Source organism: Stomoxys calcitrans, chromosome 1, assembly GCF_963082655.1.
Source record: "Stomoxys calcitrans chromosome 1, idStoCalc2.1, whole genome shotgun sequence".
Lineage (NCBI taxonomy): Eukaryota > Metazoa > Arthropoda > Insecta > Diptera > Muscidae > Stomoxys > Stomoxys calcitrans.
In genome coordinates this window covers 23854881-23869647 of record NC_081552.1, presented here as the reverse complement: position 1 = coordinate 23869647, position 14767 = coordinate 23854881, and the positions used below count along the sequence as shown (strand labels likewise).

General features: G+C 37.6%; 1 protein-coding gene across 3 annotated transcripts in view; it reads right to left on the bottom strand.

Annotated features, from left to right (window-relative positions):
• Positions 1 to 14767, bottom strand: part of LOC106089973 (lysophospholipid acyltransferase 5) — a 52625-nt gene that overhangs the window by 14179 nt on the left and 23679 nt on the right. For 2 of the 3 annotated variants that reach the window (XM_013255988.2, XM_013255989.2), the window contains exons 2-4: positions 7333 to 7471; positions 6527 to 7264; positions 6180 to 6472 (exon numbers count right to left, since the gene is read on the bottom strand). In XM_013255988.2, coding sequence (XP_013111442.2) covers positions 6180 to 6472; positions 6527 to 7264; positions 7333 to 7447 — 1146 coding nt within the window. In that variant the 5' untranslated portion in view covers positions 7448 to 7471. The remainder of the gene's footprint in view (positions 1 to 6179; positions 6473 to 6526; positions 7265 to 7332; positions 7472 to 14767) is intronic. The other variant, XM_059364533.1, reaches the window with a different exon arrangement.

The following is a 14767-nucleotide window of genomic DNA, read 5'->3' as shown; positions in this document are numbered from 1 at the left end:
TCAGAGGTTATGAAGTCGGGTGGTCGGTCGATGGTGAGGATTATGGGGAGGTGGTCTGACCCCAAAGAGATGACGGCTTGCCAGGATACGTCACTCAGGAGATCAGGGGATGCGATTGAGATGTCTGGCGAGCTGCTGCACCTCCTCGTAATCCTAGTGGGGGCATCCTCATTCACCGTGCAAAACGTGGAGCTATCTATCTGCTCTGCCAAAGCTATGCCACGCTGGTCGTTGCCTAGGGGAGAATGCCATGACGAGTGATGTGCATTGAAATCCCCCAGAACCAGACGACCATGGCCAGATAGCAACCCACTTATGTCGGGGCTGTAGGCCTGGCCATTAATCGGGGCACAGCTGCCAACCGGCGGTATATACACGTTGTATATCTCTATCTCGGCAGTACCAGACCTGACTGCTACCCCCATACATTCCATGTATGGGTCACTAGCGTCAAGCGCAGGCGAGATAGGTCTATACTGCACGGAATGGTGTATAACGAAGGCCAATCCCCCACCTCCATTCCTTGAGCGATCCTTACGTAGCACATTGTAGCCGTGACAACTGTGCAAGCTGCAGGTGTTAGTCAGCTTTGTCTCCTGGATCGCTGCGACCGATATGCTCTTCCGACTCATAAAATCTACAATCTCATCAATCTTGCCTCGCAGTCCATTGCAGTTTAACTGCAGGAACGATACATTTCCCGACACTGGCCTGGCAATAGTAGGGCTAGGGTGCTGTCTTTGCATAAATTGCCGTACGGGAGAGGTCGGGGGGGTCACATAGTCCGACGACGAGGACGCCGAAGGCGACGACGGCGACGCTTGTGACCCACTGCTGGCTATGTTCGCACAGTACCTAGCGACATAGCCAGTATGACTATACTCCCGTAGCGAAGTTAGGCCAGAGCAAGAACGGAAATGTACCCACTCCAAGCACCTGTTACACCTCACCGACACTGACCGATGATGAAGGCGGTTCTGGCAAACGGAACAGAACCAGGGTCCGGGGTTCTTTTCAATCCCGGCACGGACCAAAAGCATGCGGAGAAGGCACTCCGGGATGTGCCTCTCCCATGACGAAAAAAGACGAACACGTACACTGGGGCGGCAGCCCTTGCCGATGAAGATTCCATCGGGTCAATCCGGTACGTACAACCGGCTGCCATGGGATTGATTGTAATATTTTTATGCTGTTTTATAGTATTTAAAGCCTTTATGCAAATTGTTCTTGGTTCCCCACATCTATTTTGTTTGTCTCTTCATAGTAATGTGAGTCCGATTTGATGGTTGAGTTGGTTGATAATAGTTACAATCGCTTATGTCATTTTGCTCGCAATTTAAGATGGCCCACTGGAATTGTCGTAGTTTAGCACCCAAAGTTGATGAATTGAGGATACTTTTTAAAGATACTACTTTTCATGTGTTTGCGGTAACTGAATCTTGTTGTTGTTGCAACATTTGTATGTGGAATTGGCGATCCTCGTCAAGCTCGTTCCGGTCTATATGACCGATCGCCGCGGGAACATGATGACCATTGGTTATTTAAAGGCGCCAAACTCGCCTTGTAGTATCGAGCATCGTAGGCACTCTGTATTTAAGCAAGAGCCGGTGCCGCCCGGACTCTCCACTCGATACAGGTGATTGTCCGCGACTGCAGTTGCAGCTGCTACGTATGGAGCATTCCACTAATCGTAACCTGTGACAACGAAGAATACCACCCAGACTGAAGTTCAAAGTTCCAGCCGGTGTGATGTTCATAGTTTTTCCGTGCCGGGCAACTGAGTCTTGGCTGACTGATGTTATATCTGATAATGCTATGGGTATCCCTGGATACAGGATCATTCGCAACGAGGAGGAGGTTTAAACGATTTTTTAAGTTCTCGGATGCTGGACCTTGTACATCTTTTTTTAAAAATAATTCCGGTTTACTTGGTGTTGCTTATCCACCCCATGGCAATTAAGATGCTTTTGAGAGCAGCCATCGTGATATTTTTTTGAAATATGGTTATTTCATTGTAGTCGGTGACTTTAATTGCAATTTGTTTGATATTTCTAAATCTGAATTAATACGATCGCTTTGCTTATGCAATAGTTAGTCCGTTTCTATCTTTCTATGTTGATGCTTTCATATTTTTTAATTCTATAAATGTTGATGACAAATGTGATTTTTTATGTAGTCTTTTCAATGACTTACTTTTATAAGTGCCCGTTGTTAGGAAGAAAATTCGTTATGACACCAATTCATAAATGAACTCTAGTGAGATTGTTTATGCTAGATCTCTTAGGGATATGGCGTTCGCTGCCTTCAATTGGAACGTTCGCCTCGAAAGTGGTGAGTTTTTTGTAGATTGCGTAGTAAAGCTAAGAGCGTTATACGTAAGGGTAAAGGATGCGTCGGAGGCGATAAGGATGATATTGATATTTATGTTGATGAACTCTATCGATTTTTCGCTCGTGCCGAAAATCGTGACTTTGAGTATGATTTTAATAACTTTGAGGAAGGGCTGAATCATTTATCATAACTGAATTGGAATTGCTTGAGGCTTTATGTATGGATAAATCGAAATCATTTGGCATGATAACATATCTATACGTTTCATTATTTGTAATTGTTGGACTTTTTTAACTGTATCTTGACAAGATCTGAATTTCCATCTCCTTGGAAAGTTGCTCGTGTGGTGCCGATTTCGAAGATAAGATTTGCTCGTATTCCGGATGATTCTTGAGGCACATTCTTCACAGATTTGTGAACATCAATATACCTTCCGGAAAGGCTTCAATACGACATCGCTGCTCTGGTTTCAATTGACCTTTCAAAAGCTTTTAATTCTATTGACATTTGAGTGTTGATTTTTTCAAAAACAGCATCCAAACTTATTTTTTCTTATTTGAGAGGAAGAACTCAATCTGTTGTGGCCAACGATTTAACGTCATCTATGCTTCTGTTACATCTGGAGTTCCCCAAGGATCTGTTCTTGGTTTATTCTGTATGTCAATGACAAGCTTTGATCCTGTTGTCTGCAAACCCTTTTTTACGTTGATGATGTTTTTCTTCTGTTCTTAACGACCAAGGCTAATGATGTTTGGAACTAATGATCATAACATATTTGATTTAAATATTGTGATGAACGTTGTTCAAATTAAATGTGTGCATAAATTTAAATGTGAAGTGACCACATTTCGAATTATGTACAGCATTCCGTTAATTCTTATGTTCCATAAAATCACCAAGCGTGCTTACTCTTATGAAAGCTTTATGTTTAGTGGATCTACCAGAAATCCGCAAATAGTGATACCACTTATTTGGAATTCTATTTATATTTATGAAGTCGTTGGTTGTTGTTCTACCAGTGTGTTGTTCATTGAGACGACAGCCCTTGCCGATGAAAGACACCATCGTTTGTCGTCCAACAAATCGCATATAAATGTTCAATTTTTCGAAAATTTTAAAGTTTTTGAGCTGAACGAAAGTAACTGGACAAAACAAAAAAAAGCTTGTTTGTGAAAAAAATCTCATTGTTTTCAAATTCTGCTGTTTGAAATTAAAATTTAAAATGTTATGCAACACATTGCATAATAAGACAGTGCCTCAATTGCTGCTTGATACATATGGATAAGTAAGTAATTGACCACCGTTTCCTAAATATCTCGTTTAACAAGTATCAAAAGATTTGTTGTACGAACAAAAAGTAAGGTAGACGCCAATAAATCACCTTTGGAGTCAAATAGTTCCTGTTCGAGTCGGCAGCAGCATTTTAAAACAAGCATTTAAACGCAGAAAAATCTCAAGATATTACAGCAAGCAATGGGAGATGAAGTTCAAATGGGTAAAACAGAATAAAAATACAAAGAGACCATGCAAATAACTTTTGATGAATCAAAACACTCACTTGGTTCTACATGGTGCAAAAGAAATATCTCGAGAATTTTAAAAATGTATCAGAAAGAGAAAAAAATGCAGATTGTTGATTTCTTCCCCAACTCTGGTAACGCATTCGAGAAAAATGTCGCTATAGCCGAAATTAAACTTGTGGTTTGTATGATAATGAAGGACCAATCGTTTAAACCCATGGACAAACTTTAAAAATTTCATTGCTCGATATATCCACATTCGTCTATAGCAAAATCGGTAAGTAAATGAACATGTATTAATCAATTTATTTTAAAAAATTAATGTTCTAAATGTATTTGAAGGTTACTTGCAGTCGAACCATATCAAAAGATTTTGCATTATTCCTGGGTCTACAAGATTTTCTCTTAATGGCTAACAATACGAAGGGAGACAAGTTTAGTATTGTTATCGACGAAACTACGGATATCTCCACGGAAAAATGTGTGGTAATGGTGGTTCGACAATTCAACGCGCAACGATTTCAATCAATTTCATCAATAATTAATAGCTCATTTTTAAAATGTTTTCCGAGTGCTGCGGAACAGTTGATAAAAGATGTTTTTAACTTTTTTAAAAGTGCAAAACGACAAACTGAGTATAAGGATCTGCAAAATATTTTTGATGTTCCCGAGCACAAACTTTTAAGACTCAGCGATACCATATGGCTTTCTGTCGAATCAGTATCAAAAAGGATGCTTGAACAATGGGAAGTGTTGGAGCATTATTTCAAAAGAAAAAAATTTGAAGGAAAAATGCAAAAGAAAAATGAAAAAAAAAAAAAATTATAGAATCCTGAAGGAATTAACAACTTAAATCAATCCAATGGTAGCCGGTTGTACGTACCGGATTGACCCGATGGATTCCTTCACCGGAAAGGGCTGCCGCCTCAGTGTACAAAACACAAAAACAACAACTTAAATAAAATATATTTAAAGTTTTTGGTTTACATTCTTAAAACAATGAATGCCATAAATAGAACATTCCAACGTGAATCATGGCAAATCATTTATTTAACAAAGTCAATTATTCTACAAATATTTAGAAATTTTTTGAAGACGAGTTATATGACCCTTCAGGATATAATCGATATTGATTATAACAATTCTTTGCATATTAAAGTTATTAAAGAAATATATATTGACCTAGAAACAGAATCAATAATTCGTTTTTTAAGCCTTTCAGAAAACAATATTATAACGATGAAAACTAATATACTTAAATTTTATCAAACTGTTTGTTATCAAGATTTGATAAAAGACAAAAAAAACTGATTAATTTAAGATTTTTAGACCCATGTCATTTAAAACCTAACGGTGATATTAATTATATTGACATAGTAAGTGAATTCAAAGACTTTATAAAAAATCCAGAGGATTTTGTAAATCAACTTAAGTTATTGGAAAGCAAATCTAAAGAGCCAAGCTATCGAGGATCATTGAAAACGGCAAAAATTCTAAAAATTCTGATTTAAATTAGGAATTAAAAAAAATCGTTTGAATGAGTTTCTGTTTCCTAACTTATATGAATTTGCGAAATACGCATTAACTTTCCATATTCTTGCCGATTCAACAATTGGTTGGAGCCTTGTCACTCCTGAACAATGCCACAAAGAATTTAGCAGACATTTGATCGTGTATGGCATGAAGCACATTTATATAAGCTAAAACAAATGCTCTCGGCCCAATTGTACTTACTTCTAAAATCATACCTCCATGAGAGAAAATTTTACGTTAACATTAAGGACGAAGATTCCAGGTCCAGCTTGGGACCTATATTATACACAATCAATCCCATGGCAGCTGGTTGTACGTACCGGATTGACCCGATGGAGTTCTTCATCGGCAGGGGCTGCCGCCTCGGTGTATAACACAGCTACAACAACAACATTATACACAATATTTACATCTGATATACCATCTACCAGTAATGTTATTGCCATATATAAAAATTGATAAATATGTCCCTTCGGTTTTGGGGTTGGGCGTCCCCCACTGTTATTTTTCTGTTTTTGAGGCATACAAAATTTCGCTTAAATCGATTTGTCTATCTACGAGATCTGGCGTACATCACAAAGTGAAGTGCCCTATTTTTACCGGGGTACCAAGCTGTACCATCTGTTTATATTTCGTGAAAATCGGTTCAGCCATTTTTGAGTCAATCGGAACAAAAAAAAAAAAAACAAAGCGTTGCACTTCCATTTTTATATAATAGAAGATATCCAAATATCGCCCCGCCATAACTTAATGCTTTTTTAACTTGTTTTAATTTGTATGCAATCACTTTCTTACCTGCTTTTCTGTAGTCACAATTAAGTACTCCAGGAAAAATGACATATAATAGCCACTATGGAAACCATGCCATACGGCTAAGAATGATAAAGCTGCGCCATAGCTTATAGTGCGATTATTCAAAAACTTCAAACGTTTATACACATATGAGGCTACCCAATGGTTTGTATTCACATTGAACGATTTAACATAATGTTCCATGGTATTGCCGGTTTCCAAAAGATACAATTTGACATTGGAACAACCATACCAATCATCGCTACCATCTGCCGATTTACCATTGTAAGTAAAGCCTAAAAATAAGAAAAATTAATTGGTTTTTTTTTTTAAATCATTCCATCAAATACCCAAACACATGAGAGCCCCTTCCGTCAGCAACCAGCACGATATATATTTGTATAGAGAAAATTTGCCCCATAATCCTAAATAAATTAAACGCCATATAAATGGCTGATTGCGATAAGAATCTGTTAGGAAATAATTATCGGGCAACATCATAGCTCCCACTTGTCGTACTGCCAAATAAGTAACGCCCATTAGAAAACGTAGCACGCCAGTTTGAACAAAGCCTTTGTACTGGCTGAATTCACCATCAATGTAGCGCTGGTAGCGACGGTAAGGAAATTGTGGGCCTACCAGGAACGACCCTGGAAAGTACGCATAGGCTAAGAGCTCCAACAATGAAGGTGTTTTCTCTAAACAGCACTCCAACTGGTCCTTTGATAACTTTTCTTTAGCTTTAAGGCCATCAGTTACATCAAATACGAAACCAATCATTCTCAGGGTCAATACACAATGTGGTGTTGTCCACAAAATGTCATATTCGTTACTCTCGGTAAAATAATATCCAATTAGCAGGTATCCCATGTGAAATATGAAATTAACAGCAACAAGTTTTGTGGGCGAGCTGTGTAGCAACTTTACAAACAAAAAAGTCATCCATATGCAAAGTAGTGAATGATAAGTGTTGATGCCATAATTAAAAAAGCATAGCATTAAGCCACAGAGAGCAAAAAAGATATGGTGCACTGCCTTTTTTGATTGATGTTGTATTAGAAAACGATATAGGAATGCAATGGGATAACCTAAAATGAGAAAACAAAACTACTTTAGCTTCCTGATGGATAGTATTTCATTTTTGACATTGGCTTACCTGCTAGCAGTGTTAATAATAAACGCATAGCAGCCTCTGGGGCTCCGACTTTTTCGGCTAGGCCAGCCACTAGTCCACTACCTCCGCCTCCAATTGGCTCCGCTGTCGTTGACATTTTATCAATCAGTTCAGAGAAATGCTAGAAAAATTAAATGAGTTTCTTCATGAATTATCTGCGAACAAATGAACAAATGCTACTGATGAACATTTTTCACAGTAAGTACTTAAATATGAAGGTTTTGTTTTTAAGTGTAAATACTTTGCTTTGCTTTCAGTTGTGTTTGTTCAATCTAAAATGATTGTCCTAAGTCGCAGAGCATCTCAATGTGTCTCTAATGCATGAATGGGTACTACAGTACATGATAACGACACTATGCTACAAACATTTCTTTGCGATTTGATTTCTAATGAAAGTACCCAAGTTGATAAAATTGCTGACTTTCTCAAAATTATAGATCCTAACTATCTCTATTCGTTCTTTCCTATTCTTACCGAGAAACTTGTATTTTATTTTCGTAGAAGATTTTGTAAAATTTTGATGTGTATAGAAACTTTTTGCAATAATTAGGTAGGTTAATTTGCAATTTAACCATACCCGTCCGTCTGTCTGTTGAAAGTCCGCTAAACTCCGAAGGAAAAGAGTAGAGTCTTCCCAAAGCTTAATGCGACTTTAAAGTACGTTTATTTTACAGATCTAAAGGGTGATTTTTTTGAGGTTAGGATTTTCATGCATTAGTATTTGACAGATCACGTGGGATTTCAGACATGGTGTCAAAGAGAAAGATGCTCAGTATGCTTTGACATTTCATCATGAATAGACTTACTAACGAGCAACGCTTGCAAATCATTGAATTTTATTACCAAAATCAGTGTTCGGTTCGAAATGTGTTCATTCACCGTTCAGCGATGAGGCTCATTTCTGGTTGAATGGCTACGTAAATAAGCAAAATTGCCGCATTTGGAGTGAAGAGCAACCAGAAGCCGTTCAAGAACTGCCCATGCATCCCGAAAAATGCACTGTTTGGTGTGGTTTGTACGCTGGTGGAATCATTGGACCGTATTTTTTCAAAGATGCTGTTGGACGCAACGTTACGGTGAATGAACACATTTCGAACCGAACACTGATTTTGGTAATAAAATTCAATGATTTGCAAGCGTTGCTCGTTAGTAAGTCTATTCGTGCTGAAATGTCAAAGCATACTGAGCATCTTTCTCTTTGACACCATGTCTGAAATCCCACGTGATCTGTCAAATACTAATGCATGAAAATCCTAACCTCAAAAAAATCACCCTTTAGGAAGGAAATCTTCCATGAAGTTTTGTGAATAAGGGAATTAATATTTTTGACAAATATTTCTTATAAGTGTAGTTCAGTTGGGATAGTAAAGGGACCAAATCTGTTTTGTCATAGTTACCATATAAACCGCTCGAAATATTTTTAAACGGCCTGTCAAATAGTTTTGTCTAAATCGGTATATAAACTGTTATAGCTTCCAATCAAAACGCAATTCATTCAAAAACTAGTTTCAAGTACGCTGGTTTTAGTTTCTTCCTTTGAAAAATCCAAACGCATGGTGAAGTGTAAATGAGATTCGACCTGGCCGAACTTAACGTGCCTTCAAAAGAAGACTACCGAAAAGATTAGCTTGAAGATAAACTACGATGGAATTCCTCGAAGATGGAGTACTCTCATATCCTGGCCGAACCAAAAATGCTGATTTAATTTTCCTTCAAAGAAGCCTTTCTTTGAAGGAAAATTTTGTAGGAAAGATTTGCTGGATGATGGATTGGGTAAAAGGTAAGCTATAGAAGGTAAAAAGATGCCTTTCATTTCAATGAGTGATATCCGGTTGAAATTCTAGCTCAATGATAAAGTCTGCAAAACGCTAATTCCTATCTGAATTTTATAAAACTCTAATTACAACATATGGACTTCTCATTTCATTTCTGGCCATAGAAAAAAATTTCCAGCAACTTCTCAAGAAATATCCATGAGGCAATATACATATATAAATTAAATCCGGCGCAGGTGAACTTAATAGTATCAGCCGTATTCTGAATAGCAATTCCCTGGGAGTTTTTTCCCTACTTCCTTTTCCCCTATTTTGAATAGTAATTTCCTGGCAGTTTTTTCCCTACTCCCTTTTCCCTTATTCTAAATAAACTTCGAAAAAGGGAAATATCTCCCAGGGAAAAATGTAGGTATTCTGAATCGAAATAAGAGGCGATAAAATTTGGGAAAAATTCCCCCAAACAAGTGAAAGAGAGTTAGGATAAAAAATTATGAATTTAATTGTTTTTATAGAAAAATGATACCACTTACTATTTACGAACAACTTATTACGTATGGAAATTATATTTCACTTTTTCATGAAAACCAAAAAAAAAATGTTGTTAGATTCTCCCGGTTTAAATATGCCCAAATCATGTAAATGTACCATACATAGAAGGTTTGCATAAGTTTTTCAATTTTATTTACAATAAAAGACGAGTATTCTAGAATTTGTACATGAATAGAGGTATCAAAATATGTGGTTCATATTTAAATATTGTAAGCGGCACGTCGTTCGGAGTCGGATACTAAAAGGAGGTCCCTTATCATTAAGCTTAAAGTTGAATCGGACAGAACTCATTGATATGCAAGAAGTTTCCTGCCTGATCCTTAATGAAATGTTCATGGGCGAATTGGCAATATTGCACTTCAGATCATTAATTAGGTCAAAAATACTTGGCAGCTTTAACTCCACAGGAATAGGAATAAATCCATACGTAGCTTTTTGGCGGCACTATATCTAACAGTCGTTCCAACCACCGAGAAAACTGGTCGCCGCCCGGAAATGTCGATTAGATTTTCAAGTTCTAGCTCCATAAAAGTAGGCCTTTAGATGAAGCAGCATTTCAGACGGATCACCACAGCATTCATGACGACAAAATAGAAGCAAACCTCTATACTACTCACTAAAGTAGTTCTGCCCAAGTACGATCCCGTAGATTTAGCCATATAAACTCCCTTTGGCAAAGGAAAACGCCAATGTGCAGGATGTGTGCCCCGCATACAACCAAGACAACACGACACAATTAATCTATTTATCTGTCCACCAGGATGTGTGCCCCGCATGCAAGCAATACAACACAACACAATTAATCCAATGATTGTTGGATGAAGGCGGGAAGTTGTTATCACAAAACAGAAATATTGTGACAAGCTGTAGACCACAATTGTGTACTATTAAAAAACAAAAAGTAAAACAAACATTACAAAAGCAACACCATTTTTTTGCAAAAAATAACTATTTACTACTACTAAATTTCCCATGAATATTCCATTAAGGAACAGGAGATACTTCTCTCATATCAATGAGTGCAGTCCGATTAAAGTTTAAGCTCATTGATAGGGACCTCCTTTTTTATGCCGAGTCCAACCGAACATGGGTATCCTGCCATGTTAAAGCATGGCAGGATACCCCATAAATGCAAACAACATTAAGAAGGGGATAACCTTCGCTGAAAAATTGTCTGATGTTAACACCGGGATTTGAACCCACCACTGCGCCACGGTGGCCTACTAATATCAAAATAAAACAGCTGAAGCAAAACAGCTGTTTTCGAAAATTCTAACTTTTATTTTATTCGCGGGAGAAATTAATTCCCTGGGGGTTTGTTCCCAGGGAGTTATCAAAATTAAGCTTTATATTTCTGAACTTGTGCATCAATAATTTTATAAGACTTCAGATTATCGAACATCGATTTTTTCCTACTATAATTTTTTTATTTTTCTGTAGTACAGTTTATTTTCAATGTTATTGCAATATACATACAAATGTATATAAACAAACGTTTATATATTTTTACAATTACGACGCTTCCTTTTAACTGTGTAGAATTTGTAAATATATGAGAAGTATATTGTAAATATATGAGAAGTGATTTAATGTGTATTTTCAGATTTTTTCTGTCATAAAAAACCATTGAACTTTGAATGAGTGTCAATAGAGTCAATCGAATAATACATCGGGCCAAATGCATCTTGCATTCCATGCAATATGGGCAAAAAATTGGGTTATTTTGATTCGAGCAAATGACTTAAGATAAAGGAAAAAAATATACAGATATTTGTTTGAATTATGAGACCCCATAGCTTGCTGAGAAGAGCTTACTTGTTGATAAACGCGCTAAATGTGTGCTATGTGCGAATTTTAAATTGAGATTTCCCACAATGTCAATGGCCAAATAAATTGTTTAATTAATTTTGATTCTTATCAACTTTTCTAGAGCAGTATAATCTTTTTTTAAAGCCCATAAAAACTTATTTGACTTGTTGAGTTTTTTATATAAATTTGTAAAGTTATTGAGTATTAGACTCAAAATCCCTGCTAAGTGTACGTGCGGATTTGGAAAAAAACCTATCCGCGATTGAAATTCTACCGGTAGGTGGAGCCCTAGAGGTGTTCGGGGGCTCGTTCTGTTTAAGTCTAGGAGAAATTAAAGGTGGTTTAAGAGCTTTAGACATATTCTTCATGAGGTTGGTTATTTCCTGGAATATTGGTGTTATTTTGATTTTGTTGTAGAGTGATCCTTTCATCACTGCCTTTAACATTAGTAGATCAAAGTTGGCCTACATGTCTCTTAAATACATATCCATTTTCAAGTTCGACCATATAATGAAGACGGCCATCCCAAGTTTCCATAATTTTCCATTAGCTGTGTAATAACGAGCCTGAACCATTTCTTCCACACTTAATTGTCTTGTGTGGACATTCTCTAATGTTGTTTTGTAGGACTTTGTTGGTTTTAGTGCGTCCAACCGGATTCTCATTTGACGACCGAATAAATGTTCCGCAGGTGTATTGCAGTTCCGCAGTGGTGTTGACCAGTATTTAAACATTATTTCTCTCACTTTATCTTGTAATGGCACGTTTTCGTCTGACATTGCGTTTAATTTCTTTTTAGTGTTTGAACATTTCTTTCTATAAGGCCTTTGGTGGCTGGGTGATCAAGAGCACTAAATTTCTGAACTATACCAGATGTATCCAAATCGCACTACGTCAAATGCTTTGTTTGGATTTTAAAGGTTCTTTACATTTTGCTTCTTTTTTCACATTTTTATCTTTTGAATTTATAATTTATATGTTTATAATCATAACTATTTTGATCTTATGGCTGCTACACATGATATTGCAAATAAAAACTAGAAAGTCAATTTGACAGTGTACAGAAGTTTGACAGCCTAGCGTAGTAGTTGGGTTTATGACTTCACCTTCTAATCTCTACCAAGGGCAGAATGTTTTAAATTCATTACTAGTGAAGATAGTTGGATTGTCGTACACAAGGACTTCTGGAAACCCATATCTGGAAATCTACTCTGCTCTTGAAAGGCAATCGGCATGAACGATTTCGGTGCTTTTCTTTGGAATCACCTCGTAATCATATCCTGTTAAGAAGGCAGTCTTGCAGATGTTATTTGTGGAAGCTTAGAATGTTGAAATATTCTAGACAATGGCATGTTGTCTGTAATTAATTTGAAAGATCGACCAAATAAGTACTCATGGAAATATTGCACAGCAAAACAATGGCTAGTGTTTCTCTGTCTAGCTGCGAGTAATTTCGTTCGTCGGCAGTCAGGGATCTCGGCGCAAACGCAACTGGTTTTTCGCTGTCGTTAATTAAATGAGAGAGAACACCTGCTATACCTGATGGTCTCGCGTCACATGTTAACGGAAGAGGTAGATTTGCATCGTAGAACATTAGTAAATGGTCACTTGAAATTTATTTTTCGATTCCTTAAAAAAATCTTAAACAATTTGCTGTCCATTTAAATTTGTAGTCCTTTTGCAATAGGCTTCTTATATATAGGTTTAAACCTTGTATGCAATCCAACCACTCCTAGGAATCGCCTTACATCTTCAACGGTATTTGGCTTTGGCATATTAATAGTGCCTTTACTTTTGTTAATGACTTATGCACTTGGTGAAGTTCTATAATATGGCCTAAGTGAGCAATTTCGTACTTTTAGATGTAGATCATAGCTTTGGAGTTGCAGTGAACATGCTCTCAAGTTCTCTTTATAATTTGATTTGCCGTGTACAATTATATCGTCAAAATAGGCCTTTGCTTTTGGTACATTGCGTAAGATTTGGTTGATTTTATGATTAAACTTAGCTGGTGAAGTTTTTATGCTTGCGGGTAGATATCGTGGCGCAGTGGCAAACTATTGCCCACTCTATGGAAAATGCCGCGAAATCAGTACTTGGGTACCGGAAGCCTGCTCCAAAAAAACCATGGTACGACCAAGCGTTTCGAGATGATACTGAAGCCAAGAATGCGGCATATAGAGCAACCCTGCAATCAGTAGCAACGGGTATCGGGAGAAAATGAGAGAGGAGAAACGTCTATTCCGCAGAAAGAAAAAGGAAATGGAAAGCCGTGAGTGTAAGCGAATTGAGATGTACTGGAGTCTGAATGAAGTCCGGAAATTTTGCCAAAGAATTAAACATCAAACCTATGGATTTGGTGCAGGCACGTCCTCCTGCAGAGACAAAGGACATCTGGTAACCGACACAGATAACATGCTGAGAATATGGAGAGAACATTTTACCCAACTGATAGTCCCGACGTAGGCGGCGAAGAGGATACCGCAGAACCAATCAATGATGATAGTATAGAATGTTTACCTCCTAGTCAGAAAGAGGTCCAGGTACCAGGTCACCCGCTGAACTATTTAAGACCGGAGGCGACACGCTTACGCATACGCCTTAGCATCAGCTTATCTGCGCAATCTGGCTAGAGGAACGTATAACCGATGATTGGAACCTCAGCATACTATGTCCCGTACACAAGAAAGGAGACAAAACGGAATGTGCCAACTATGGAGGAATAAGTCTCCTCCCCATCGCATACAAGATACTCTCGAGCGTACTGTGTGAAAGATTAAAACCTAAAGTCAATGAGATAATTGGGCTCTATCAATGCGGCTTTAGATTTGGACCAGATATTCACACTGCGTCAAATCCTGGAAAAGACCCGACAAGGAAAAATCAACACCTGCTTTGTTGACTCCTTTACGTTTAAAGGTATTTCAAGCCATGTCTGAGTTTGGCATCCCTGCATAATTAATAAGCCTGCAGGATGACACTTACTGATACGCGTTCCTCAGTAAGAATAGGAAAGAATCTCTCCGAACCATTTAATACCAAACGAGGTTTCAGACAAGGAAACAGCCTATCGTGTGATCTCTTTATTATTCTGCTAGAGAAGATTATACGAGATGCAGATGTGAATAGATATGGCACATTAATCACAAGAGAACACATGCTACTCGCCTATGCCGCGACATCGACATCATAGGTTGGTCACCCGATGAAGTAACTGCAGCCTTTGAAAGAATCACAAACTTTTGTAGCTTCTAGAGATAGAGCACATGAAACAATTTCATCAA